The sequence below is a fragment of the Helicoverpa armigera genome, chromosome 31 (genome assembly GCF_030705265.1).
Source record: "Helicoverpa armigera isolate CAAS_96S chromosome 31, ASM3070526v1, whole genome shotgun sequence".
NCBI classification, from domain to species: domain Eukaryota; kingdom Metazoa; phylum Arthropoda; class Insecta; order Lepidoptera; family Noctuidae; genus Helicoverpa; species Helicoverpa armigera.
Genome location: NC_087150.1, coordinates 3,333,309 through 3,356,938, shown reverse-complemented (window position 1 = coordinate 3,356,938; position 23,630 = coordinate 3,333,309). Strand labels below are relative to the sequence as shown.

The 23,630-nt window shown below is 41.8% G+C and overlaps 1 protein-coding gene across 1 annotated transcript; it reads left to right on the top strand.

The window, feature by feature from the left end:
- The first annotated feature begins 3,688 nt into the window (after positions 1-3,688).
- On the top strand, positions 3,689-23,608 carry LOC110383591 (xaa-Pro aminopeptidase ApepP). Its single transcript, XM_064043218.1, has 19 exons — positions 3,689-3,878; positions 5,244-5,296; positions 6,757-6,863; positions 7,508-7,679; positions 9,101-9,213; positions 9,845-9,980; positions 10,550-10,645; positions 11,116-11,198; positions 12,470-12,583; positions 14,151-14,237; positions 14,966-15,055; positions 15,889-16,019; positions 16,653-16,805; positions 17,752-17,884; positions 18,967-19,144; positions 20,992-21,083; positions 21,808-21,921; positions 22,783-22,914; positions 23,470-23,608. The coding sequence occupies exons 1-18, from the start codon at positions 3,841-3,843 to the stop codon at positions 22,906-22,908; spliced, it is 2,016 nt and encodes a 671-aa protein (XP_063899288.1). The 5' UTR covers positions 3,689-3,840; the 3' UTR covers positions 22,909-22,914; positions 23,470-23,608.
- Positions 23,609-23,630: the final 22 nt, after the last annotated feature.

The window sequence follows — 23,630 nt, the reverse complement described above, 5'->3', positions numbered from 1 at the left end:
TACAGTATTGTTCTGTTTCCTGTTTCTCCCTTCTCTTTGTGTACGGAACTCTAACTTAGCGCCGTGTATCCCGGCCTTTACTGCAATTACACGTGGCTACCTATATATAGCTTACACGAGTCTGTTTTGTACACGGACGAAGGAAATATAGCGGAGATGCCATAAGGCACGTAGATCAGTCGCCTTCTCAGTAAAATAAAGAACGGTGTTCATGACCGAAACGATCAGTTACGAGTTAACTGGCGAGCCGTCCGACTTCCTTGACTCATCTGTAGAAGATTTGGTTTTAGAAAAAATGGGATGGTTCCATAGAAGGCGTGTAAAGGGAGCTAGTAACGTTCCTCGTCCCCCTCGCACCCGCATGTTGTCGCGCTACTTTCTTAGGAAATTTTGCGTTATGACATCTCCGCTAGTCATTTTATTCTACATGGTTTCTTGTTTATTCAGCAACTGACTGTCAGTTGTTTCTCTGTCTGAATAAGTTATTTCATAACTTGATTTTCGCTTGTTACCTCGTCTATGTTGAGTTGTTACTTTGGACAGAATAATGCTAGCTTTCTTTTGTCATTGGTAAAATGTACGTGATGGCTGTTTTTCGCTGTTTTGACTGAGTCCCTAATGAATAAATATTAAGTTTTTTTTCGTTTTTTGTTTCTTTATTTTCCGTGGTTTGTTTGTATCCTTTACTATTGGGAAGATACCACAGAATATGGCTATATTTTGTCAGGGCAAGATACGGGAAGTATGTTGTTTCCACGGAAACGGGTTGCCCGGGTAACTGGGTTGAGGGGGTCAGATAGACAGTCGCTCCTTGTAAAACACTGTTACTCAGCTGCATCCGGGTAGACTAAAAGCCGACCTCAACATAGTTGGTAAAAGGCTAGGCAGATGACTTGTGAAAGCTATAACTAACTTGTGTAAGTTTCAAATCTCAGATTTATTTCGTTACATATTACCAACAATGAAGGTTCAGGGGCCCGATTGTCCTAAATTATTATGTCAAAATTGAGTCGCAATAGCAGTTTTAACCTTAGCGAGCTTTCTGCTACTAATATAAGACCAATCGTATTCCAATGACATTCGATTGGTTTAGTTTGCTCTACAATCATATAGCAATCGCAAATCATTTGCAGACATCATGATTCATTATCACAGAAACGGATAAAAACGTTTATTTAACAGCAAAAATGCCACATACGCTTCAATCGTAATTTAGTCGTGATTGGATCTCAGTCGGATGTGAACCGTTATATGTCGCTTAAGTAAAGTGGCAGAATCGTGCCCCTGTACATCTTAATATGCACTCGTGTATAAAATATTTACCCATAGCAGTGGGTGAGTGTCGTGGGCCAACGATGAAAAGGTCATGATCCCTCATTACGGATCAAAGGACCCTTGGGAATGGTTTAACTCGGTATTTATAAATGCCATTCTTAACAAAAATATGTTTAAAATGTTGTATCTATCCAAAGCTTGTGTCTAAGGTGTATTTAAACCGCCCACACACAAGCTATACATAATTCTTTTACGTGAGTAAAAGCCTAGCCTTTTTCCCAACTATGTTGGGGTCATCTTCCAGTCTAACCGCATGCAGTACCAGTGTGCCACAAGGAGCGACTGCCTATCTGACCTCCTCTTCCCAGTTACCAGGGCACCTTGGTAAGACTGGTTGTCAGACTTGCTTGCTACTGACTACCCGTAACGACTGCCAAAGATATTCAAATGACTGCCGGGACCCAATTATAACGTGCCTTCTAAGGCTTGAAGAAATAGCCTAGACTCGAAATCTACCCTCTATACTCACTTATACTTATGTTTTACAAATAATAAATACTTTGACTTTAAGTTACTTTTTACCCGGTTGCGAAAAGTACTTAGTTATGTCGTCGGGACGTGGGTGACGGAACACAACTAGTAGTTATAGTTGTCCTATAAAACTCAAGTAAATCAATGACAATGTACACAGATAAGTAATAAAATAAACAAGTTACTACTATTTACATAGGTATTACGTAAATAGCTTTGTCTTGCCATTATCTTTTATCATTTAGTTATTTTTTATCTGTTTGTAACAGCGGTTGTGTCTCTGTTTCAGGTAAAATTAGGTTTACCTACTATTTCATCATTATTATTTCAATTTTCTTTCATAGTTCGTTGACCTTGTTACTTGGTTGGATGTTGTTTGTATGTACTTTCTAAGAATATCTTAGATACCAATACCAACGACTGTGTTTCGGATGGCATGTTAAACTGTATGTCCCGGCTGTTATTGAACATCTTTGGCAGTCTTTACGGGTAGTCAGAAGCCAGTAAGTCTGACACCAGTCTAACCAAGGGGTATCGGGTTGCCCGGGTAACTGAGTTGAGGAGGTCAGATAGGCAGTCGCTCCTTGTGGCATACTGGTACTCAGCTGCATCCGGTTAGACTGGAAGCCGACACCAACGTAGTTGGTAAAAGGTTCGGGAGATGATGATTTCTTTCATAGTTCGTTGACCTTGCTACCCGAATGTTAATGGTATGGTAGTTAGACCGATTGTAGGCTGCGGGATTGTTCGCGCGAGTTACCGCGGCGCTGATACATAAAGGGCTTAAGAAGGAACATGGTGGGGTTTAGTCAGTATCTAAGAGTCTGACACTCTCTCACGCTGCACCCACAGCGGGGGCGATTCATTAAAAATGTATTTATGTCGCCGTATAAGGTAAAAATTAGAATAAAATAAACGTTAAAAAGCCAGTTATGCATAGATAGCATAAATACCCCTTTTATACAATGTCTATTGTATTTTTATTGAGTTTTATCGTTGAGGCGTGGTCTCACTGACAGCGTTTTTAGTCTGTAGGTACCACCTCTTTCTTTGTTCCCAGCAAAATTGTAGAAGGAAATGTTGATATGCTTAAAAATAATCAATAATTTTGTTATTTTATAAATGAATGATCCACTCGAATGTTGACCTAGTTGTCTCAACGCTTGCGGGGAGGACACGGCGCAACACACGCTCGCTGAGTGTGTAGCTTGGGAGGAGCAACGCCGTGTCCTCACAAATGAGAATCGAGGCGATCTGTCGCTGCCGGCCGTAGTGCGGAGGATGGTCGGCAGTGCAGAGTCGTGGGACGCGGTGGTGTCCTTTTGCGAGGAAGTGATGTCGCAGAAGGAATCTGCGGAACGGGAGAGGGAGATTTCGACTCCCTTCCCCGGTCGCCGGTCCCCGGTCGCAGAAGGCGCACCGGGCGCAGGAGAGGGGCGGACAACGCCATCTTCCGACCCCGTCAAAGGGCGAGGGACTTGGGGAAGTTCCCGCCCTTACTCAATGGACCCGAGGCGATGCACGGGAAGGCGAACACCTCACTACCCCGTGCAAGAGACGAGGCCCGTGCGAGGGCCAGCACTATTGTGGGGCTGCGGAAGGATTTGGATTCCCGCGGCCCCGCGCCCACGTGCAAGGGGGACACAGGGGGGTTTTAGCCGGTAAGAGTCCGGCACACTCCTCCGCCTCTCCCATATAGTAGTCATTGTAGTGGTACTTTGTAACAATTCCTTCTTGTACTTACCGCAAAAAAGTAGTTACAAGTTATGTAAATTACAAGATAAAATATAATCATCTAATCGCTCGCAAAGAGACCACACCCTCACACTATTGAACCTCGTTAGATCGTACGCGACTAGTTTTCGAACGAGGCGAAAGTTAACAAACGTTTGTCAACTGTCATTGAAAATGTCGTTGTTATTTCGAAAATATAAATGTTTTTCGTAAATATTGGAAGTTTTAATAAGTGAATTTTAGCTTTTTGACTTTATGGTTTTAAGTGTTAATTGTTTTATTTGATGTTTAATTATAACGATGTGTAAAAAGTGTGTTCTTATATTAAGTTTGTGTATGTAAGTAATTTGAAGGAACACTGTCTTTTTAAAATATTTATTTAGCGTCCAACGTTCCTTATTTATTACTTTCTTTGTCACCCGCGTCCCGCAAGAACTACTGCCCGTACCGTAATAAAATGTAGCCTATGTTACTCGGGAAGAGTGTAGCTTTCCAACAATGAGAATTTTTCAAATCAGTTCCGTAGTTCCGGAGCCTTAAGGGTAGAAACAAACAAAATATTTTTTAATCTTTATTTAATTAATATCGATCGAGAACTACTGGTCTGATTTGAAAAATCCTTTCAGCTTTGCTTACGTAGTTTATTCATTGAGGAGGACTGTATTCTACTCTTTACCCGGGGAAGTGGAGAAGTTCCCACTGGAGAAGCTATGAGGTAATATGGGTCGAATCATTTATCCAGTCACCTTTTTTTTAACGACGTCTGAAATCATCAAATGACCCCTCCCGCTGTGGGTTAGCAGCGTGAGGGAGTGTCAGACTCTTACTGACTAAAAACCGTCGTGTCCCGTCGTAGGCCTTTTATGTACCAGCGCGGCGGTAACTCGCGCGAACAGATCGAAAAACAGTCCAGTCACCTTGAATCGGAATTAACTTGTAACTATACAGTTATTAAATGATTTTTCCTTAGCATTTTATGTATAGAAATATATACTACTTCTATACTTATACATATAATAAAGAGTACCCTAAAGGCTTCGAAACTAAAGAACCGATTTGAAAAGTCTTTCACTGTTGTAAAGCTACACTCTTCCCGAGTAACATAGGCTATATTTTATCCCGGTACGGGCAGTAGTTCCCACGGGACGTGGATGAAACCAGGAGAAGCGGGGTGCAGGTTATAAATAAGTATTTAATACTTAGAAACCACACATTATTTACGTAGGTAACATTGAAATCAATATTTTATGGCTAGTAATAAAATTAAATTAATATGACTTGCGTTGTAGTATTATTTGTTAAAAGGCGTTTTAATGCTAGCTGGTTTTCCGCTTGGCTTGTAGGGTTCCGTACTCATACGGTAAAATGACCTTATTACCTACTAACCGTCAGTTTCACAAAGCTCTATTAAAATTAAACCTTCATCAAATATATTGCTAACACTAACACTTGACAAAGAAAGAGTTAGCAATAGATTTAAAGAAGCATTAACTTTAATGGATGGAGCTTGTGCAACTGACGGTAAGACTGTCCGTTATAGATGTCGCCTATCGACGGAAACCTTCGTGCGCGAATCCGACTTGCACTTGACCGATTTTTACTACGCTGGCAGCGTGGTCTAATTGTATCATGTTAATTCCTATATCTTCATATCTTTTTGCTCCATTGACAAATAGTTAAAGAATTTAATTTCTTTGTTACAGTTTAGGCGTGCTATCGCACTTCAAAACGCATGAGGGATCTGCTGGCATCAGAGGTAATGCATTGTTCTCTTTCATGCTCGATTTCTGTAAAGTAATTAATCATTTTGCTTAATTAATACTGGTAGATTGTAGTGTCCGGTCGAAGGTTCGGTTTCGGTCAGTTTCGGCCAAAACTTTCGCCGAAACCGACGCTGATGTCAGATGTTGTACGCGCTCGCTCTACTTTGTACGTTCTGGCGAACCTTGGCGGCCATGACAGTTTAGGGTTGGACCACATCTGGCAGCGTTTGTTCCGCCTGTGCTACCACGTGCTGCAGTATGCTGCCGCTGCGCTACGCACACAGCAGCATACTGCGAACTGGTGAAACTGATACTGTGAACTGGTGAAAGGATGCGTCAGCATTGTTTCGCGCGCTTCAGCGTTCTGGAGTCTCTCTGCTGACCATTGCATTTTGTCCGTAACGCCGATTGTCTCGAGGATTCCGCCGCGTGCTATCGCATTATGCTTTCTGGCCAAATGGCAGTTCTAAGCGATGGAAAGAGAAAGGGTGACTGGAAAAAGGCGATTCCGTGCTGCCGGATGTGGTCCAACGCTTAGTGAGTGCTAATAAATGCAAAATGATAGGAAAACGCCTCTATTTTAAGGTATTTCATACTCGATTACGTGAGTTTCGGTTACGGCCGGAAACCAGTTTCAGTTGGAGTCCAGTAAGATTCCCATTATCATCATCATCATCTCCCGAGCCTTTAGGCGTTCGGACAGACCGGCTCGGAGAGGAGAGCAAATTCTTAACACGTTGAAAATTGAGTACTTAGTATTTGAAGTAAGGTTTATTTTTGCATGCGCACTGCTTTTCTTATTAAGAATGCTCGAAGGCGCTCGGTGTGAAATAATAAGAGGAGCCGATCGGCTCCGATCGTGTACTTTTTCTCGGTCTTGCTGACGTTTGGCTCCAATTGCATCTCACGCAGCCGATCGGAGCCGACTCCGGTCTGTGTGAAAAGAAAAATGCGCGCCGATGCTCTCCGAGCCGGTCTATCGGAACGGACCCTTACTCATATTTTTTTGCAATTGTAAAGTCATCATCATCCTCCGAGCCTTTTTCCCAATCATTTTGGGGTCGGCTTCCAGTCTAACCGGATTCAGCTGAGTACCAGTGCTTTACAAGAAGCGACTGCCTATCTGACCTCCTCAACCCAGTTACCCGGGCAACCCGATACCCCTTGGTTAGACTGGTATCAGACTTTCTGACCTCCGACTACCCGTTACGACTGCCAAGGATGTTCAATGACAGCCGGGACCTACAGTTTAACGTGCCATCCGAAACACAGCCAATGGTGTCTAAGATATACTTAGAAAGTACATACAAACTTAGAAAAGTTGCATTGGTACTTGCCTGACCTAGGATCGAACCCTCGCCCTCATACTTGAGAGGGTGGTCCTTTACCTACCACGACTTTTTATGCTATTTTTTTTCTATTGTAAAGTGAATTTGTATATTTTACCTTTCAGTCTTTCGCAAGATGTCCGTCCAGCGACTGTCAGCGCTTCGAGCGCTGATGACTAGCCAGCCTCAACCGCTCGCGGCTTATATTATACCTACCGCCGATGCTCATAACGTGAGTATTTAACACCTATATTTAACGCAAAAATGAATGTTCGGATATTCAAAACTATTTTACGCTAATATTACTGCATAGACTTTTTGTTTGGCAAAAACATAGTGGCAAACCATGGCAGGAGCTGGATGCGAGAAGCCGAAAATCGATCTCAGTGGCGTGCACTTGGAGAGGCCTATGTCCAGCAGTGGACTGCGATAGGCTGATGACGATGATGAAAAACAGTACAGTTGAACCGCTTTTAAAACCTCGGGAATAATAATAGTTAAAAAATTAAACAAACACGCTTTTGATTTTGACACCAAACAGCCAATCCGCCATCTTGGGGCAGCCGCCATATTGGATTTGTAATGACGTTTCTTAGCTATTTATTGACATCAGAACTCAGAGCGCATCCTAATCGAAAACCGGGAAGTGGGTCAAATTAAGATTCCAAGTTTTTCTTACATATTTACATAGTTACAACTGAAGCTAATATGAGCGTGTGAATTATAAATATTTTAAAGGGGTCTCTTGCAATTAATGTATTTGTTTCATCATTTGTTAGGAAATGGAACTTTTTGTGTGTTAGTCCGATTTGCACTTGGCTAGTCTTTTTTAAGTAAAAAATCAATGAATTAAAATTTACTATTTTCCCTCCACAGTCCGAATACATCGCTCCCGTAGACGCCCGACGCGAATGGATATCGGGCTTCACCGGGTCAGCGGGCACAGCCGTGGTGACGACCTCGACAGCTCTCGTGTGGACCGACGGCAGATATTACACCCAGTTCCAGCGCGAAGCCGACCTCGTCGCGTGGACGCTCATGAAGCAGTGTAAGCACTTACATCGGTCCTACAAAAAGTCGGTCCGATTTATCCATCCTACAAAAAGTCGGACTGTTAGTTGCAACATTTTAGGCTCCCTACAAGAAGTTGGTTAGAAAACTCATCCTACAAGAAATCGGTCCGATTATCGGTCCTACAAAAAGTCGGATGGTGAGTAGGAACATTTTAAGGTCTCTCACATATCTAAGTATCTTATAATAAGTTAGTCAGATGGTCCTACAAGAAATCGGTCCGATTTATCCATCCTACAAAATGTCGGACGTTGTGTTAGTTACACTTGGTGGGTATCGAGCTTCACCGGGTCAGCGGGCACAGCCGTGGTGACGACTTCGACAGCTCTCGTGTGGACCGACGGCAGATATTACACGCAGTTCCAGCGCGAGGCCGACCTCGTCGCGTGGACGCGCATGAAGCAGTGTAAGCATTTAAATCGGTCCGATTTATCCGTCCTACAAAGAGTCGGACGGTTAGTTACACCGTTTTAGGCTGCCCGCCCATGTCCTGTAAATACGTCCTACGAGAAATCGGTCCGATTTATCCATCCTACAAAATGTGACAAATGTGTGAGTAGGAACATTTTAAGCACTCGCCCACATCTTACAATAAGTTAGTCCGATGGTCCTACAAGAAATCGGTCCGATTTATCCATCCTACAAAATGTCGGACGCTGGGTTAGTTACACTTGGTGGGTATCGGGCTTCACCGGGTCAGCGGGCACAGCCGTGGTGACGACTTCGACAGCTCTCGTGTGGACCGACGGCAGATATTACACCCAGTTCCAGCGCGAAGCCGACCTCGTCGCGTGGACGCTCATGAAGCAGTGTAAGCACTGTATACTAGCGTGGTACATCCAACACCGATAAATCGGTAACCGATATTTTGTAGGATGGAAATAAAACACTGTTAATAGTGATAGTGGAACGTGTCCTACAAAAAGTTGGTCAGATAATTGCTCGTCCTACAAAAAATCGGTCCGATTTATCGGTCATACAAATAGTTGGACCGTTAGTTACACCATTTTAGGCTGTTTGTCTACGTCCTACAATAAGTTGGTCAAAAAATCCTTGTCGTACGAAAAATCGGTCCGATTTATCTGTCCTACAAAAAGTTGGACGGCTAGTTACGTCATTTTAGGCTGTCCGCCGACGTCCGATAAATTGGTGACCGATTTTTTGTAGGTGAAAATTAGAACACCCAGCTCTTAGCGCAACGCACATGCTCTACAATAACATGGTTAGAATGTCTTAGTCAGACAGAACGTCCTGCAAAAAATCTGTTCAATTATCTGTCCTACAAGGAAACGGTCCTATTAATCTGTCCTACAAAAAGTCGGACGGTGAGTTGCACCATTTTAGTCCAACCAATCCAATCCAATTTATCTAATAGTTTTAATTATTTTCTTATTCTAGCGCAAACAGAAACCCCGACCCTGGAAAAATGGTTAACCAGCAACCTGTCAGAGGGGGCTGTTGTCGGCGTCGACCCTCACACCTTCACCAGGGATGAGTGGAATCCATTGCAGGTATAGTACATCATCATCATTATCAGCCTTTGTATCGTCCCACTGCTGGGCACTGGCCTAGTCTTACACTAGGGTGTCTTAACCTCATTGCAGTCATGAACCCTCAAAGAATTAAAATAATTGGAAATGAAAAACACATACTTCTACGTCCCACACATTTTTTTTTGTTTTGCCTTTTTATCGTCCCACTGCTGGGCTGCGGCCTCCTCTCACACGGAGAAGGATTGAGCATTAATCACCACGCTTGCCCAATGCGGGTTGGAGGTTTCAGACATCCAGGTTTCCTCTCGATGTTTTCCTTCACCTTTACTCAGTCGTGTACCAGTTCTAACCAAATTCCGAAGGAACTACTTCCCGTACCTGGATAAATATAGCCCACGTCCTTTCTCTCTTATTCTGTAGACTATCTGTGACCGATTTGAAAAACAGGCTAAATTCTGATTTCAATTTGACAATCTATACTATATTTATTGACCGAGTCATTTGGGTAGTGAAAATGCAAAATCTGAAATCCTTAATCTCTAGGTCACGTGATAATAACGTTCATTCCTTCTCTGTATCAGAAGATACCTTACAATGTGACACTAAAAAGCCAATATTAATAAACAAAATACTCCTCTTTTGTCCACAGACGGCTCTAACGAAACACAACATGCAACTGATCCCCGTCTCACTGAACTTGGTCGATGAGGTGCGCCGACAACTCGGAGACCCACCGCCGAAGCGGCCTAATAATGCTATTATACCGTTGCCTTTGGAATATACTGGTAAGTTTAGAGTATAATACTAATATTATAGTATTAATATAAATTATTATAAATTGATACATATCGGATGGAAGTGCTCAAAGCCATTTCTAAGGCCCATTTTCGTCCGGGGCTGCGAGATTGTTCGCGCGAGTTACCGCGGCGCTGGTACATAAAAGGCCTACGACGGAACACGACGGTGTTTAGTCAGTAAGAGTCTGACACTCCCTCACCGCTGCTAACCCACAGCGGGAGGGGTCATTTGATGATTTTTGAAGTCAGTTGGTTTCAGAACATCAGATGTTTATGTTGTCGCCGTTGTGGGTTCACTTGGGTCTAACTGCTGGATTCGCATTTGCACGAGCTAAGCTTTTAAGTATTTAAATTAATTTATTCTATGACTAGCTGACCCGGCGAACTTCGTACCGCCTTTTCCATATTTGCTCACCGTTTAGACCTACCCTGGACTACGACAAACATTTTAAAACCAAAATCAGCTTTGGCCCAGCCGTTCTCGATTTTCAATCAGACTAACGAACAACAATTCATTTTTATTTATAAAGAAAGATTTACGAGTATTTATGACTTAGGTAAGACCGCTGGTGAGAAGATACAAGAACTTCGTGAGAAGATGGCCCAGAAGAAAGCTTCTGCTCTCGTCATCACTGCTTTGGACGAAGTTGCTTGTAAGTACATATATCCTACTAATTTATACAAATATTATAAAGCTGAAGAGTTTGTTTTAATCTCAGGAACTACTGGTCCGATTTGAAAAATTCTTTCAGTAATAGATAGCCCATTTATCGAGGAAGACTATAGGCTACTTTTTATCCGGGTTCGTGCAGAGGTTCCCATGAGATACGGGTGAAACCGCTGGCAGAATCTAGTATTATAAATGCGAAAGTTTGTATGTATGGGTGGGATGTTTGTTCCTCTTTTACGCAGTAACTTCTAGATGGATTTTAATGAAACTTGCTAGTAATATAGGTTGTGTATTTCCCATTAAAATATTAGATGTAATAGAGTGTGGAAATTTATTTTTTATTATCAATAATTAGCAAAACTCAAAGTTCAAAGTTTGAAACAGCTTTTGTGTTATTGTGATGAAACTATGTCTCTATTCTTTAAAAAAAATAATTTAAATATTCTATTTCAGATACTCTCAACCTACGAGGCAGCGACATCCAATACAATCCAGTGTTCTTTTCATACCTAATCATCACTCCTACAGAAGTCAAGGTATTTATTGATTTATATATTGCAAAACAATAACAAATCTATACTAATATTATAAAGCTGAACAGTTTGTTTGTTTGTTTGAACGCGCTAATCTCAGGAACTACTGGTCCGATTTGAAAATTTCTTTCAGTGTTAGATAGCCCATTTATCGAGGAAGGCTATAGGCTACTTTTTATCCCGGTACGGGAAGTATTTCCCACGGGATGCGGGTGAAACCGCTGGCAGAAGCTAGTACATATATAAATAATCATCATTATCATCTGCCTAACCGTGTTCCACGGAGTAAGGTCAGGCGCCTTCTTACGACGAAAACGATCAGTTACGAGTAACGAGGCGTTTGGGTTCTTTGAGACATCTGTCAAAAATTTTTGAGATTGCAAGAAAATGGACGGGTTCTAACTATAGTTATCGGCACGAATCTTGAGCTCTGACCTTCACCTGCGCAGAAGTAATTGATTGGATCCCTTTTCTGGTATGAAGTGAGGCGCGGGGGCGGGCTAAAGCGGTGATTGGCCCGCAGTGCATCGCGTCATAGCCGTCACTCGGGATTAGTTCTTTGCTAATAAATCACTTCTGCGCAGATGTAGTTCAGAGCTCAAGTTTCGTGCCGATAACTATAATACTCATTAAGGGTTATAAGGTCGGAGCTAGTAACGTTCCTCGTCCCCCTCGCACCCGCATGTTGTCGCGCTACTTTCTTAGGAGATTTTGCGTTATGACATCTCCGCTAGTCATTTTGTAGTCCATGCCTTTTCACAACTATGTTGGTATCGGCTTCCAGTCTAACCTGATGTAGCTGAGTACCAGTGTGCCACAAGGAGCGACTGCTTATCTGACCTCCTCAACCCAGTTACCCGGGCAACCCAATACCCCTTGGTAAGACTGGTTCTCAGACATACTGGCTTCTACCTACTTCACGACTGCCAAAGAAGTTCGTACTAGTACTGAGCTGCATCCGGTTAGACTGGAAGCCGACCCCAACATAGTTGGGAAAAGGCTCGGGAGATGAAGATAATATGATGAATTCGTAACGTAATTTGAGAGCACGTTAATGTCGGTCCTGCTTGTGATCTCTCCGCTGGTGTCGGATTGTCGTCCCATCGCGCTATGAGAGTGAAGGAATAGTGAGTGCACCGCAGTCCAAGCAAATGTGCCCAAACTATAATATGTCCTGCGCAGCTGACTGATCTCCTTATATAACAGCCCCCGTGGCCGACAATTGGCCTTGGACGCCATTATTATTGTTAATGTAATTTGTTTTATATTTCCAGTTGTTGACGGCCTCAGATCTGTCGACAGCGGTCCGTGAACATCTAGACCGGGAACAGGTGCAGTTACAAAGATTGCCGATCAGCGACGTCGAGGCAGTGCTCAAGGGGATGGCGGTAAGTAGCTACTCATAGTACTCATATATTATCATGTCATACATTATCACGCCAAACATTATCATGTCATTCATTATCACGTCATGAACACTTGTCTAAAAAAATTACAGATTATGACGTTGAAATAAGTTCAGTTTTGCAGCCACACTTTTTTAGACAAGTGTTCAACAAAATACAAAAAAAAATATTTCTTTTACAAAATTTTCTTCTTATAATTAGTTGCTGGAGTCTCCTTTTAGGCATGTAAATATGCCTGTGTTAGGAGGCTCCGCTCATCCTTAACAAACTAAAAGCATAGCAAGCATGTTTTGTATTTTAATTATTTAGTGGGTAAGTATTTATTTATTTTAGCCTAAGGTATATATATAAGGAATTGAATTCGGTTACAGTATTAGATGTGTGTTTGTGTGTGTATGTGTATGTGTGTGTGTGTATGTGTGTGTGTGTATGTGTGATGGTGTGTGCGTGTATGTGTGCGCGTGTGTGTGTTTGTGCGTGTGTGTCTCTGTAATCAATGCATGTTTATTCCACATATGACAATAGTTTTTCTGTTTCCTCATAATTTAGGGTTTTTATCCACTTTATCAGTACTGATTTACACTCATGAGAAGTCTTCGAGAAAATCTGCAATATTTTATTAACTTTATTGTAAAGATAAGCTGATCGTTTTTTGTATTGGATACTAGCAAAAGTAGTATTTGTTTTAGGAACAGTTGTGACTTTGTTTTTCCTACGTTTAGTTTCTATGCAAGGATCATACGTTAGTGTTTTATGTATTTTTAGTATGGTGTATGGTGTATGGTGGTAGTCGTGGTGGCCTAGTGGGCAAAGAACCAACCTCTCGAGTATGAGGGCGCGGGTTCGATTCCAGGTCAGGCAAGTACCAATGCAACTTTTCTAAGTTTGTATGTACTTTCTAAGTATATCTTAGACGCCAATGACTGTGTTTCGGATGGCACGTTAAACTGTAGGTCCCGGCTGTCATTAAACATCCTTGGCAGTCGTTACGGGTAGTCAGAAGCCAGTAAGTCTGACACCAGTCTAACCAAGGGGTATTGGGTTGCCCGGGTAACTGGGTTGAGGGGGTCAGATAGGGCAGTCGCTCCTTGTAAAGCACTGGTACTCAGCTGCATCCAGTTAGACTGGAAGCCGACCCCAACGTAGTTTGGGAACAAGGCTCGGAGGATGATAGTATGGTGTATACAATATATAGTTTTCGAACTGACAGTAGGTTGGACACTTGATATAGACTCACAGTAGGGAAACGTCGTTTCTTGTAGTACATGACTTTTATATTCTATTAATGAGCAGTCACAATTGTATTTAACCACAGAGGTTTTGTGACTGCTCATAGTTTTAAGTTGTATAATATATATTATACTAGCTGACCCAACAAACTTCGTATTGTTTAAACCTTCCCTGGACCTCTACGAACATTTGAAAACCAAAATAAGCCAAATCGGTCCAGCCATTCTCGAGTTTTAGTCAGACTAACGAACATCAATTCATTTTTATATATAAGAAGAAGATAAGTTTATTTTAACTTTTTAAATTTCTTTGTTTACAGAAAAAACTGTCTGAAGAGGGAACTGGGAAGCATTCTATCTGGCTTTCAAGCGATGCTAGCGAGGCCATACATAGGGCTGCTGCTGGGGTGAGTTTCTTCTTATCCTTATTTGCCTAGCCATTTCATAACAGCCGTTCGCAATATTCGCTAACGAATATTTGACAATACTTAATATAAATAAAACAGTCGTGGTGGCCTAGAGTGAGTCATCCTCCGAGCCTTGTTTCAACTATGTTGGGGTCGGCTTCCAGTCAAACTGGATTCAGCTGAGTATCAGTGCTTTACAAGAAGCGACTGCCCTATCTGACCACCTCAACGTCCTCAACCCGGTTACCCGGGCAAACCAATACCTCTTGGTTAGACTGATGTCAGACTTACTGGCTTCTGACTACCCGTAACGACTGTCAAGGATGTGTGTGAGTGTGTAGGTTCGATTCCAGGTCAGGCAAGTACCATAGAACTTTTCTAAGTTGTTATGTACTTGCTAATATCTTGGACACCGTTAAACTGTGGGTCGCGGATATCATTTGAACACCGTTGGCAGTTGATACATGTAGTCAGAAGCCAGAAAATCTGACAACCAGTCTTACCAAGAAGTATTGGGTTGCCCGGGTAACTGGGTTGAGGAGGTCAGATAGGGCAGTCGCTCCTTGTAAAGCACTGGTACTCAGCTGCATCCGGTTAGACTGGAAGCCGACCCCAACATAGTTGTTTAAAGGCTAGGCAGAAGATTATTCATGTGCGCGAAGTAATTCCCTCGGGATTTGGTTAAAACCGAGTGAAATAGCTAGTATATTAAAATGTTTTTTTTTCAGGTGGACGTGCTCAAAACTCCATTGAATTTAATTTCGGAGATATCTCCGGTTGCCTTGATGAAGCTTATCAAGAACGAAGTGGAGTTGCAAGTAAGTATTATCCTTTTAAAAACAATATATTTACGTAACTATATGGAAATGCCAAGCTTTTAACCGACTTCAAAAAAGGGGATGTCTTTGCCCCAGTCAGCACTAGAAGTCGATTAACAAATCTAAAATTTCTTTACAACAAAAATGACAAAAAAGATGTTATTTCAAAAGTAGCTAAAGCAGCTAATAAACGAGTTAGGATAGTTTTATAGGTACTATTATATTGAAAATATGTAATATCTATGTAATTAAATGAAATGGTAGTATTAAACTACAAAAAATAAAATATTCCGATAAACTGACAACCTCCTTCCTTTTGGGAAGTTGGTTAAAAATACTTCCTATTTTCAGAAGGAACTTGCTTGGAAAAATAAATAAAAAATCTATTTTCATTTCAGTGTTTTACCCGACAACTTTTTTTCAACTTTTCTAAGTTTGTATGTACTTTCTAAGTATATCTTAGACACCATTGACTGTGTTTCGGATGGCACGTTAAACTGTAGGTCCCGGCTGTCATTGAACATCCTTGGCAGTCGTTACGGGTAGTCAGAAGCCAGTAAGTCTGACACCAGTCTAACCAAGGGGTATCGGGTTGCCCGGGTAACTGGGTTGAGGAGGTCAGATAGGCAGTCGCTTCTTGTAAAGCACTGGTACTCAGCTGAATCCGGTTAGACTGGAAGCCGACCCCAACATGATTGGGAAAAGGCTCGGAGGATGATGTTTTACCCGACATTTAAAACTGCAGGTTCTCATTCAGACTTTTACGGATATTTCTCAGCAATTTTCCCCCCTTTTGCCGTAATTTACCTATTTTAAAATATTTTATTTCGCAGGGTTTCCGCGAATGTCACAAGCGGGACGGCATAGCGGTAGTTCGACTGCTGAAGTGGCTGCACGATCAGATCGACTGCGATAAAACTGTCACTGAAATACAGGCCGCTGATAAACTGCTGGAGTTCCGCAAGTAAGATACATTATAAATATAAAACTAAAATAATCTTACAGCCTTTATATCGTCCCACTGCTGGGCTGCGGCCTCCTCTCACACGGAGAAGGATTGAGCATTAATCACCACGCTTGCTCAATGCGGGTTGCTGATTTCAGACTTTACAGTCCAGGTTTCCTCAAGATGTTTTCCTTCACCTTTTTATCAGCCATTGGTGTCTAAGATGTACTTAGAAAGTACATACAAACTTAGAAAAACGGCATTGGTACTTGCCTGACGTGGAATCGTACCCGCGCCCTCCTACTCGAGAGGTTGGTGCTTTACCCAGATACAGTTGCAATCTGCAAAAAAATATTTTTGTATAATGTAGGTTTTTTATTTTTAATACCAACTGTTCCCCGTGGTTCCATCCATGTCTGGAGGGAACTTACTTTGTGCCTAACATGACAACTTTTCGCGGAGGGATAAAAAGTCTGACAACCAGTCTTTCCAGGGTATATTTATGCTCTAGTGACTGCATTGAGGTGGTCAGATAGGCTGTCGCTTCTTGTGACACACTGATACTCAGTTGCATCCAGTTAGACTGGAAGCCGACCCCAACATAGCTGAATATTAGTTACCAAATAAATGACTTTTTCTTTAAATTTACAGAGAGGAATCAAACTTCATGGGCCCCTCTTTCGAGACGATCCCCGGCGCCGGGCCCAACGGGGCCATCATCCACTACAGCCCGTCCAGAGACGGAGTGCAGAAGGTCATAGAGAAGAACGACATGTTCTTACTGGACTCCGGCTCACAATACAAGTTAGTGTTTATATATCACTACATAATATATAAAACAAAGTCGCTTTTTCTGTAAAAATCGGTCGTAAAAAGTCGCTTTTTGTGTAAAAATCGGACGTAAAAAGTCGCTTTTTCTGTAAAAATCGGTCGTACAAAGTCGCTTATTCTGTAAAAATCGGTCGTAAAAAGTCGCTTTTTGTGTAAAAATCGGTCGTTCATAGTCGTTTTTTCTGTAAAAATCATAAAAATCGGTTGCGTAGTTTTGAACATTTTAGCGTACAGAGGGACATAGGGACATTGGGACGTAGGTTTATAGGGACACAAGGACATAGGGACAAAGGGTTATAGGAACATTGGGACATAGGGCCATAGGGACTTAGGGATATATAGACACCCAGCGGGGCCCAGTAGGGCCAGGGCCTGCCGGAGCCGCGGGATTGTCCGCGCGAGTTACCGCGGCGCTGGTACATAAAATGCCTACGACGGAACACGACGGTTGTTAGTCAGTAAGAGTCTGACACTCCCTCACCGCTGCTAACCCACAGCGGTAGGGGCATTTGATGATTTTTGACGTCGTTAAAAAAATAGTAGTAACAGTTTTATAGGAAAATCGTACTTATTACTATTGAGTTAAGGTGCATGACAGTTACCACTGATGTGCGGTCTACTGTACTACGCTGTGAAAGTGTGTGTTTTGTTATTTCTAGCCTGATTTTTACTACGTATTGTAAAACAAAGTCGCTTTTTCTGTCCCTAAATCTCTATGCATGCTTAAATCGTTAAAAATACGCAATGGATTGTCATACGGTGTGTTTAATAGATATGGTGATTAAAAAGGAAGGTTTATATGTATAATATTTAATATTTTAAATATGTATAATATTTATACTTTATGAACTACCCTATGTATTTCCTTGTGTACTCTATGAACTCTTTATCAATATCCTCTTTTCTCCTTTTTCCTCAGAGACGGTACGACAGATATAACTCGAACTCGCCACATGTCTCGGTCGCCGACTTCCGAGCAGAAGTCTGCGTTCACGCGCGTGCTCAAGGGACAGATCATGGTCGGCAGTGCGCTCTTCCCGCAGGGAGTTAAAGTAAGTACTATACATAAGACATAAGATTGCCGGATTGGACCGATTTTTTGTTGGATAGATAATGGGACCAACTGTTTGTAGGATGGTCTGACCAACTTTTTGTAGGACAGATATCGGACCGAATTTTTGAAGGTTAGATAATCAAACCGACGTTTTGTAGGACCGATAAATAATCGGACCGGTTTTTGTAGGACGTTCTGACTAGGATTTACTGACCGACTTTTTGTAGGACATTCTGACAGATTTTTTGTAGGAAGGACGCTCTGACCAACTTCTTGTAGGACGTTCTGACCGATCTTTTGTAGGAAGTCTGTTAAGTATGTTTTATATTGGTCCTACAAAAAATCGGTCACCGATTATCTGACGAAGGTACCACAGATATAACCCGCACTCGCCACATGTCTCGGTCGCCGACTTCCGAACAGAAGTCTGCGTTCACGCGCGTGCTCAAGGGACAGATCATGGTCGGCAGTGCGCTCTTCCCGCAGGGGGTTAAAGTAAGTACCTCTTACAGCCTTTTGTATCGTCCCACAGCTGGGCTGCGGCCTCCTCTCACACGGAGAAGGATTGAGCATTAATCACCACGCTTGCTCAATGCGGGTTGATTTCAGACTATATAGTCTAGGTTTCCTCGAGATGTTTTCCTCCACCATTTTATCAATTTTATAAATATTAACAGTAAAAAAATACCATAAGGCGACAAAAATGGTGATTATTCGTAAGGCGATCCGACCACGTCAGACGTTTTGAAAGACAGATAATCGGACCGACTGTTTGTAGGGCGTTCTGACTGACTTTTTGTACGATATTCTGACCGACTTTTTATGAGATGATCTGGCCGACTTTTTGAAGGATATGTGCGTTGCGCTATTGCTATCAGCGTGTAAAGCAAATTGTATTGCAAATTGATTACCTACCTCATTTTTGATGCAGTTGTCAACGTACAATTGGACAGACATGACGAGAAGGTTTTAGCCATATTATTGAAGACTGTTTTATTTATTTTTTATAAAAAGTTTCGTCTACAATAGCAGCCATTTCTAACCTATGTTTGACAACAAATATTCTATCTCTCACCCCAGGGTAACATGCTGGACAGCTTCGCCCGTCACTCCCTCTGGGAGGTGGGGCTGGACTACGCGCACGGGACGGGGCACGGAGTAGGCCACTTCCTCAACGTGCACGAGGGACCCTCGGGGGTGTCCTGGAGACCATACCCCCATGACCCCGGCCTCAAGCCAGCGCAGATACTCAGTAACGGTCAGTGCACTACGACATACTGTGTAACTAGCTACACAACGCAGATAGCCATCCACCTAAATATAGAAGGATGCCGAATAATGGTGAGTGTTTTAACTAGAGTGTTGGACTTTAACCCGGATAGATAGACACCGAGGATAGATAGATAGTTTTAACCGTCTTCAAAAAATTTTGGTAAAGTTATAAGGTAAGGCCGTTTCTAATATTCTATCTCTGGCAACTAAAAGAGATCAGAGATAAGTTAGATCCCGGATAAGGGATAGGGTATTGGGACGGCATCTAGACAGCTTTGCTACCTAGCCACTTTGTGAGATTTTAACCGACTTCGGAAAAAGAAGGGTTCTCCATTGGACCTGTGCATTGCTATGGTACTGAATAATAGTGAGTATTTTAACCAACTTCAAAAGAAGGAGGGTACTCTACTTAACTTGTATGTTGGGTAACGGATTACGTTCGTTTCCTATATGCTACCTATCTCTTGATTTAGCTTACTGGAGATAGGAATTTGACATTACACACTTGTATGGGGCTAATAGATAGCTAGAATATGAGTAGCTTCGCTCGTCACTCCCTCTGGGAGGTGGGGCTGGACTACGCTCACGGTACGGGGCATGGAGTGGGGCACTTCCTCAACGTGCACGAGGGACCCTCGGGGGTGTCCTGGAGACCATACCCCCACGACCCCGGCCTCAAGCCAGCGCAGATACTCAGTAACGGTGAGGTTTTGGGTCGAGTTCGAAAAAGAAGTAAAAATTATTAGGAACAAAAAAATTGCCTCAAAACTGCCATTATAATTTAGTTATAATTTTTAGATTGGATTATGATTTTCGTAACTTTATGAAATACTAGCTTCTGCCAGCGGTTTCACCCGCATCCCGTGGGAACTACTTCCCGTACCGAGATAAAAAGTAGCCTATAGCCTTCCTCGATAAATGGGTTATCTAACACTGAAAGAAATTTTCAAATAGTTCCTGAGATTAGCGCGTTCAAACAAACAAACAAACTCTTCAGCTTTATAATATTAGTATAGATTTGAGTGAATAAAGTGCGGAGGTGCCATAACGGAAAATCTCCTAAGAAAGTAGCGTTTTGTAACACCAACAATCGTCGAGAGATGCCCCAAATACTCCGAACTACTCGTTAGTTCACTCGTAACTGATCGTTTTGGTCGAATTTGAGCTAGAAGAAGAGACCTGACCTGCATTATGACATTACCTCTGTCTTTCCTACACCCATGTCACGGATAGTCAGAAGCAAGAAAGTCTGACAACCAGTCTTACCAAGGGGTATGAGGTTGCCCGGGTAACTGGGTTGAGGAGGTCAGATAGGCAGTCGCGCCTTGTGGCACACTGGTACTCAGCTGCATCCGGTTAGACTGGAAGCCGACCCCGACATAGTTGGGAAAAGGCTCGGGAGATGATGATACAATTGTATTTAACACCCCTATATTAGCTTCACTTGTAACTATGTATGTAAAAAAATCTTGGAATCTTTAATTTGACCCACTTCCCAGTCTTCGATTAGGATGAAATTTTGCACACGCTCTGAGTTCTGATGACAATACATGACGAGCGTGTTTTTAGGGTTCCGTACCCAAAGGGTAAAACGGGACCCTATTGTTTTCGCTCCTCTGTCCGTCCGTCCGTCTGTCACCAGGCTGTATCTCATGAACCGAGATAGTTAGAGAGTTGAAATTTTCACAGATGATGTATTTCTGTTGCCGCTATAACAACAAATACTGAACACTGGAATAAAATAAATATTTTGGGGGCCTCCCATACAACAAATGTGATATTTTTGTTATATCACAAAATATAATATAACTAAAATTTTTTTCTTAATTACAGAGCCGGGCTACTACAAGGTGGGGTCTTTCGGTATCCGTCATGAGGATCTAGTGGAGACCATCAAGGTTACCAAGGATAGTGACCATCCTAGGGTAAGAATTCTATAAAAACACAAATAATAATAATGTTCTCTTAGCCGACTGCCGGCCACGGCGGCTGTTCTCATATAAGGAGATCAGCCAGCTGCGCAGGACATATTATAGTTTGTGCACATTTGCTTGGACTGCGGTGCACTCACTATTCCTTCACTCTCATGGCGCGATGGGACGACAATCCGACACCACCGGAGAGAGATCACCCTTCGTGCTCTAGTTCAACTCGCAATTAGCCCGTTTGTGCTGATTTTAGATCAAAATATATTTAAAATGTTTGCCCGAGGGAACTGCTTCCCTCATATGGATAAATTGTATCAATCAGAAGTGAAAGAATGTTTCAAATCGGTTTGAGATTCGGGATAAAACACAAAGTAACAGTTTTTTTATCCTTTTTTTTAAATACGTGATTCGAATTTTCCTAATTTATACTTATTTTTTGTATATTTACTGTTTGTAATGCCGTATATTGGCCAACAAATAAATAAAATCCTACTTATAAATGTGAAACTTTGTGAGAATGTATGGATGTATGTTTGTTATTCAATCACGCAAAAACGGCTGTACCGATTTGATTGAAATTTGGTATGTATCTACATACCAGGCCTGGATTAACACATAGGCTTTTTTATCAACACACCACGCGGACGAAGCCGCTGGTGGAAGCTAGTCTTATATAAATGAGGTTGTCTTACAACAATATTATTTTCTCCATATATTGTAGGCTAGCGGTCTGCAAGGTGACTACGACGGTCGTGGAGTGTTAGGCTTCCACACGCTGACGCTCGTCCCGCATCAGAGAGACTGCATCGATGTCACCATGCTGACGGATTTCGAGGTGAGTATTATCAATAGTTGCACAGAAGGAATGCCTCCAAAAATGTGATCAACAATATAAAAATATGTGTAGTAAAAATGTACTCGAACATTGAATTTGCAATGTTTAATTTTTTTAAAATCATGGAGGTCAAGTACCATTAGCCGACTTTCCCGCGGTTTCACCCGCATCCCGTGGGAGCTACTGCCCGCACCGGTATAAAATATAGCCTATGTTACTCGTGTATAATGTAGCTTTCGAATGGTGAAAGAATATCGGTCCAGTAGTTTTTGAGTTTATCCATAAGTTTTCCTCTTTATAATAGCGAGAATTTATGACTGAAGTCTGCCTATTGTTATTGCATATCCATAAAATTCACCAGAAATAACTGCCATGCTAACACCAAACCCGCCCCGCGCATGCCTGTACTCACCCCCGCTACCTACGCCCTCCCACTGTCTGTCACTATCTAATTTGCCGAACTAAAGTGTCATTTTCGCAAATCATCCTCCGAGCCTTTCCCAACTATGTTGGGATCGGCTTCCAGCCTACCGGATTCAGCTGAGTACCAGTGTGCCACAAGAAGCGACTGCCTATCTGACCTCCTCAACCCGGGCGACCCGATACCCCTTGGTTAGACTGGTGTCAGACTTACTGGCTTCTGACTACCCGTAACGACTGCCAAGGATGTTCAATGAAAGCCGGGACCTACAGTTTAACGTGCCATCCAAAACACAGTCTCGCAAATTTTCGCAAATCTATTCTATAAATATCGTAGTCTTTAATTAAAAAAAAAGAGTTTTTAAATTTTTATTAGTGAGTGATTGTAACGTTAACAACTATAACTTACATTTTATATTTAAAATATTTTTATCTTTTCAGCTCACTTACTTGAACGCGTACCACATGCGCGTTTTCGACACTCTGGGTCCGATTCTGAAGCAACGCGGTCTCAACGAAGACTACAAGTGGTTGCAACAAGAGTGTGATCCGATGACCAGGGGATAACACTTGGTAAGATATAAAATCAAATTCAAAAGTCATTTATTCAAAGTAGGCTGAAAATCAGCACTTTTTGAACGTCAAATCTACAAACGACAGCCCCCAAAACGCCCGCCCTTCACCACTTCCTATGTGTTTTTGCTGGGAAGAAGAAGGCGTATACGTTTTGTATTTTGGACTTTATTTTTATATGGTTTAGATGTATTTTTCAATGATGCGAATATGTTATTATCACCACTAGCTTTAACATTGGTAAGATTTTTTTGGATATTTCGCCTTATTTTCATATCTTTTAGGTCTATTTTTGAATAGATGAGTTATTTTTAAAAGAATAAGGTAAATTAAAGAAAATAATTTCAAAAATATTTCGACCTCTCAGGTCGAAATTAGTTCGGTAGTATGGATTTAGGCTCAGACTCTGAAAAGTTAAAAAATGAAAAGACGACATTTATATAACATGTGTCATGGCTTAAAACGTTGTTTGCAATATGACATTTTTAAATTCTCTTTTCATTTTAGGATTGTTTTGTCAAGCTAAGTACATACCTGTTTTATTTCTATTTTCAGATCGTGAAAATTAAAGGAGTAATATATTAACCATGGAAAACAAAGTATACTTGTATGTAACTTAAACTAAAAATATTCCAATGTGTGCTACCTTTTTTTGTATTGAAGTACAATAAATTATAATATACCTAATGTGCAATTTTTGTTTCATTTCTATTCAC

Coding starts and splice junctions, on each gene's coding strand:
- LOC110383591 (XM_064043218.1), top strand. CDS start 3,841: ATGTGTAAAAAGTGTGTTCTTATATTAAGTTTGTGTAT. Junction 9,981..10,549: donor GTTGCCTTTGGAATATACTG/GTAAGTTTAGAG, acceptor TTTATGACTTAG/GTAAGACCGCTGGTGAGAAG. Junction 12,584..14,150: donor CAGTGCTCAAGGGGATGGCG/GTAAGTAGCTAC, acceptor CTTTGTTTACAG/AAAAAACTGTCTGAAGAGGG.